Source organism: Dryobates pubescens, chromosome Z, assembly GCF_014839835.1.
Source record: "Dryobates pubescens isolate bDryPub1 chromosome Z, bDryPub1.pri, whole genome shotgun sequence".
Classification (NCBI taxonomy): domain Eukaryota; kingdom Metazoa; phylum Chordata; class Aves; order Piciformes; family Picidae; genus Dryobates; species Dryobates pubescens.
The window spans coordinates 27,696,953-27,702,952 of NC_071657.1; the positions used below are offsets into that span (position 1 = coordinate 27,696,953).

Here is a 6,000-nt window from a genome sequence, read left to right on the forward strand (position 1 = left end):
CTGCATTATATGATCAGACATTCAAAATGGCATATGTAAAGCTTCACAGAAGACTGAAATACCAAAAACCTGTAGAGCAGCTTGCCAGTAACATCAAGCAGCTTACTACCACCAGGTCACATAACTGTGAAGTAAGAGTCAGACACAAGTAGCCAAAAATGAGCTGCAAATACCTAATAGTGATTTATCAAGAAAAAAATGCAAAGTAAGGAAAAAAAGTACTTCATTTCTTGCTTGGAAAGAAGGTCCTAGAAAGTTACTGGTACACAAGCACAGTTACCCCACAAGACATGACAAATCTGACATCATGGTACGGAGCACCACGTTCAAAGCTTGTATGATTTAAGGTGACAGAAATACTGAAAAAGTCGGCTCTTCTTTCCTACCTAGTATAACCCTTTTATCAAGCAGAAGCTGAATGTCACAGGGAGGGAGAAGGAGGCAGTAAAAATAGCCACAAGGGGAAGAATAATTATAGCAGAAACTTAGCATTTTCCTACTCTAAAAACTGAACCAGAATCAGAAATCCAATTACTTTCCTTAGCTCTTGGAAGTGCTTCCTGGATGCAGTGCTAAATGTCAGTGACTGTTCTTTTGACTTACACGGTCTTGAAGGCTGTAAAGAAATCAAACATCTAAACCTGCTCATCACACAGAATCAGAGAGTCACAGAATGATAAGGGTTGGAAGGGGACTTTGGAGATTATCCCCTCATAAAACAGGTTCACCTGGAGCAGGTTGCATAGGAACACATCCACCAGGTGGGTTACAAGGATCCACAGGGAACAACCCTCCACAGCCCCTCTGGGCATGCTGTTCCAGTGCTCTCCAATTCTCAAAGTAAAGAAGGTTTTCTTTATGTTTAGGTGGAAATTCCCACGTTCCAGTTTGTGTCCCTTATTCTCTCACTGGCCACCACTGAAAAGAGTACAGCCCCATCCCCTTGAGGCCAACCCTTCAGGTATTTATAAGCATTCACAAAATCCCCTCAGACTCCTCTCCAGGCTAAAGAGACTCAAGTGTTTCAGCATTTCCTAGTAATAGAGATGTTCCAACCCCCTAGTCATACAGTTTTCTGTCCCCCTGTCAAGACTCTTCCCACTAATTAATTCCCTGTCTCTCTTGAACTGGGGAGCCCAGAACTGGACACAGTACTCCAGAATAAGCCCCACTAGGACAGAGTAGGGAGGAAAGAGACCCTCCTTTGACCCGCTGGTCCCCAGGTGCAGGACCCTATGCCTGCCCCAGAACTTCAGGAGGTTCCCCTTTGCCCAGCTATCCTGCCTGTCCAGATCTCACTGAATAGCAGCACAGCCTTCTGGTGGAACAGCCACTCCTCCCAGTTTTGTACTATCAGAAGACTGCCTTTTTTCCCATGTGATTGATGAATATGTTGAACAAGACTGGACGCAGTACTGACTCCTGGTTAATACCACTAACAGCAGGCCTCCAACTAGACCCTGCACTGCTGATCACAACCCTCTGAGCTTCATCATTCAGACAGCTCTCCATTCATCTGTCTACTCACCTAACCCACACTTCCTAAGCTTATCTATGAGGATGATATGAGAGACAGAATCAAAAGCTTTGCTGAAGTCGAGGTAGATGCCCTCCTCTCATAAACCCAGCCAGTCATGCCATCATTAAAGGTTATCCTATTGGTCAAGCATAATTTCCCCTTGATGAATCCATGTTGACTGCTTCTCCACATGCTAGCTCACTAGTTAAATTAAACCCAGCCCTCAAGTCTGCCTTTAACAGAGATAAAATAAAAAAAAAAAAAAAAAAATCCATGGCTCCTTTATCTATTCAATCCTACTTCCAACCTTTAAGCATCATTAGCACTCCGAAACACAACCATTTAACAATCCATAAACCTTTCAGCCACCATTCTTTCTAATCCTTGATTTTTACCGTTTAGGTTATGAATTACACTTGAAGCTATTACAACAGTATTATCTACCTCCACTATGCAAAGCCCTGGACATCCTGCTTCTCGTAAATGGTAAGGTTTTAAAAGAGGTAATGAACACATGCTTTTAAATGCATTAAGTTTTTAGGATCACAGTTTCAGGACTGTTAGCTCTGCAGATGTTGAGAAAATAGTATTTGCTGCTCCCCTCCTCCTCTTTTACTTTCAATCTTTCCATCTTTAACAGAATAGTATTTCCAAATGTAAACCACACTGAATCATCCATGTATTCAGGACACATACTGAGCAGCTCATAATCTTCTTCATGCTTAGCACAGGATATTGGACAGTTAAGCTGCGGATAGTGGCAGCACTTGGAAATACCTAGAGATACACTGCCATTTACAAATCCCTCCTAAGCACTCAATATAAGCAGATGCCTTGTTCAGCATGCTCACATTCACTTCAAGAAACCTGACTTCCTCTCTAAATTGTTTAAGAAGTTCAAACACTTTAATTACTCTAGGGCCACCCAAGGACCACTTGAGCCACATTCAGTTCTTTTGGACATTAGCAATTTGTAACACTGGAGCATCTCCAAAGAGCAGGCAGCTCATACAGATACTTGAATTCAAGAAGTTTCAAGTAATATTGAGAGGCAAAAAACAGATGGCTTCCAGATATGTCCAGTATCAACATGAATTTTAAAGCCTGCTAAGTCTCTAATTGTACAATACACTGATGACATTTTGTTGAATGACAAGCTGAATGTCTTCCCTAGATTCCCTAAACATTACATGAAATAGCAAGCTCCTTCTGTAAGCCCAAAGAACTCCAGCAAGGCTTTTGCTCTCTGACTGTAGCTTCTCATGCATAATTTTAGGAAGTTGTTGCCAGCACCTGCAAGGTAATTAACACAAATCTGCTGATTCTGTGTTTAAATCTACTACTGAGCATTTTTCAGAATCCAAAGCTTTCACTTGGAAGACAAGCTGTGAATTTCTTCAATATGAAAACTTAGTATCAAACACTGCCATGAAAACTGAATAATAACCCGGAGATTAAGAATCACTTCATGCAAACATGGATAAAGGTATTACTTCACTCACTGAGAATACTCCTTGGCTTGGTACCCTTTCCTCCCTTTTTGAAAATAAAAAAATAAACAAAGAGTGAAACTTATTTTTATGAAACTTTTTTTTTTTAAAAAGAACGTCCCTTGATTTATCTGGGAGAAAAAAAATATCAGAGCAGTAAATTGAGACATCAGAATCTAACAATAAAAAAAATCTTGCCCTGCTGAAACAGGGCCATGTGCTAAAAATTTCTTGACGTTAAAGTCCCCAGAAAAGGAGATCATGAGTCATTCCCCAGCCCCCAAAATAAAATAGATATTCCAATACAGACTTGTATTTGCACTCGCAATGCACTTCATAATATCCAGTCAAACTCTCAGGTGCCAGGCATGATTTAATTGAAAGATTAACCAGAAGGTGGGGCTATCCCATCAGCAGAATCCTGTTACACATCAATATATACAGCAGCAAAATACAATCAGCAAGCTACCTGCAACATACAGGAGCCTTTTTGTTAAATATAACATTAAAAGGTAGTTCACACATCTATTTGTCTTTTTTTAAAAAGACCAAAAAAGAGAGAGGAAAAAAAGACATTAGGTGGAATGATCTAATTGGTGAACTAATTCTTTTCTGACATAAAAATACACCAAGAAAAAAAAAAATCAACATTCATACCACATACCATACAAGTACTAAGAATTTTACCTCTGCCTATGACATACCACAGAAAGCTTACAGCTGTAATAGGATATAACAGAAGTTCATTCAGGTCAGGATTCCTAAACATCTGACAAAGATAAGCCTCTGAAAAGAGTTTATGCTTAAGAGGAACACCACTTCATCCACCGACACATAGCCTGTTTCCTAGATTCTATATCAAGCATTTGAATTGACACCTAGAGATGAGCTTGCCAAGCCGTACTTCCACAACTGTGAAGAGAAGGCAAAAGCCGGGGTGGGGGTAACGACCCACAAACAAAAAAACCACCACCCAAAAAATTTTAATGACGTGCTACCCACGGCGAGTTAAGGTCAGCAGGCGTTCAGCGGGCTGTACTGCACGGCCCACTTAGCGTCACTCCAGTCGAGTTTTCCATGCAATTCCCACACAAGGTTATCCCGCTCAGCGGGGCGGGAGGGCACAAGGCCAAGGCGCTACGAGGCTGGCAGGACAGGGGCCACGCAGGCACCCCCTTTCCGCTTCGCGGAGCGTAGTTTTACTGTAACGCGTCCGCCCCACAGAGCGCGGACGAAGAAACGCACTCTGCGGGCTCCGCCGAGTTGCGCGCCGCCAAGCCACCGGCTCCGCTCTCTGCCGCGGGCTGGCTGACCGCCCGGCGAGGCCCCGCAACTATGCGGCGCTCCTGCCGTAAGGCCCGTAACCGTCCCTGCAGGTGGGGACATGCAGGGCGCAGCTGCCGGTGAGAGCTGCCGTGGTCGCGTGTCTCCACGCACAACAGCAGGGATGGGCCCGCCGCCTGACAAGAGGAAGCTGGCACGGGGGAGCCGGCACAGGGGAGATTCGGGGGCCCCCCTCTCGCCCCAGGCTCGGCCCCTCCCCGCGGACACTCGCCGCGCCTCACATCACCCGGCCCTGCCCCCGCTGCGGCCCGGCCCCAGCTACCGAGGGCGATACCCGCCCGCGGGGCTTCACCTTTGCCATAGCCCCTCTGAGGGACGGGCGAGACGGCAGCGATCAGGACGGGGCGGCGGCTCCGTGCTGCGCCGCCACCGTCTTCATGCGAGCGGCGGCAGAAACCTGCCCGCACCGCAGCACGTCACGGCCCCGCCGCGCCCCGGCCTCGCGCAGGCGCCAGACGCCGCCGGGGGGAGAACGGTGCCCAGCTTGTGAAGTACCGCGGCGCGGCCCCCGCCCCACCGCCGCCTGCGGGTTGAGGCGCGGGGGACCGCGGCAGCGGCGGAGGAGGCTGCGAGAGAAAGCCGGCGGGGTCTTTACCTGGCCACGGCCTGCCTTCTCGCGGCCCGCTTCACGCACGCTGCTGCGGTCCTTGCCTGCGGCAGGCGGCGGGGGAAGGTGCGCGCTGCCTCAGGCAGGCGTGTGAGAATCACAAGGTTGCATGATCAGCATGACAGGCCGCGTGAATGCAGCTCGCTGGCAGCGTCACTCTTGAAGAGGTCGCTCGCACCCGAGCTGTCCGCCTTGCGCGGTGCGATTCTCCCGCCCGGCGGGCCTTTCACAGTCGAGTTTTCTAGGCAGGTAAGTACTAGCAACTGCAGCGAAGCCGCAGATCCTCCACTGCCTAGGGCACCGAGGAAGCACTGGGGCACGTTGAGAAACTCGGGTTAGTGATCTGTAAAAGCCGAATTCGTAAATCTCCTTTTTTTCTCTTTTCTTCCCCTCCAGACCCTTGCAAAAAGGAAACAATACTTCATACACTTCAAAACAATTTCATTTTACGGCAAATTACTCTCTATGTGTCTGGACTTGACTACTTGGTAATCAGTAATGCCTACTTGAAGTGGGGAATTTAATCTCCTTCCCCACAGCTGTTAAACTGTAACAACCAAGAAGTAGCATTTCCATTAAGTTCTGCAAATGAAGAAAGGAAACTGATCAGAATTCCGTGGTCAAATCTATATGCTGAAGGTTTATAAAACTTAATAACAGAAGGAACCCCTTAGTGAAGGCTGGTGGATTGAAATCAGGTTCAAATCTCATTTTTACCAAGAACAGCCAATGATAAAAGGCACAATCCCCAATATAAATATGCAAAGTTAATTTCCCAGTATTGTGTAACCATGGAGTTACCTATTCTAATTCAGGAAAAAGCAGGTTTTTATTCTTGTAAATCTGTGTATAGCTATATTCTTCTTGCCTTTCAGAATAAATCCATCTGGCTACAGCACTAGCAACTACAGTTTTACACACCACAACTGCTTATGCTGCTCACAAAGACAAGAATAAAGACATCTGAGACTTTCCTACTTGTGAGGAAGCACCTTGCATTTTGAGTGACAGGGGGCAACTCTTCCTTAGGGATGATTCAC

The 6,000-nt window shown here is 46.3% G+C and overlaps 1 protein-coding gene across 4 annotated transcripts in view; it reads right to left on the reverse strand.

Moving 5' to 3' along the window:
* AGTPBP1 (ATP/GTP binding carboxypeptidase 1) overlaps positions 1-5,171 on the reverse strand; it is a 60,650-nt gene extending 55,479 nt beyond the window's left edge. For 3 of the 4 annotated variants that reach the window (XR_008463084.1, XM_054177966.1, XM_054177968.1), the window contains exon 1: positions 4,646-4,775. Coding sequence is in view for 2 of the 4 variants with exons in the window: in XM_054177966.1 (XP_054033941.1) it covers positions 4,646-4,654 (9 nt within the window). In the remaining 2 variants the exon portion in view is untranslated. Of the gene's footprint in view, positions 1-4,645; positions 4,776-4,948 lie in introns of those variants that run through there. The other variant, XM_054177967.1, reaches the window with a different exon arrangement.
* Positions 5,172-6,000: the final 829 nt, after the last annotated feature.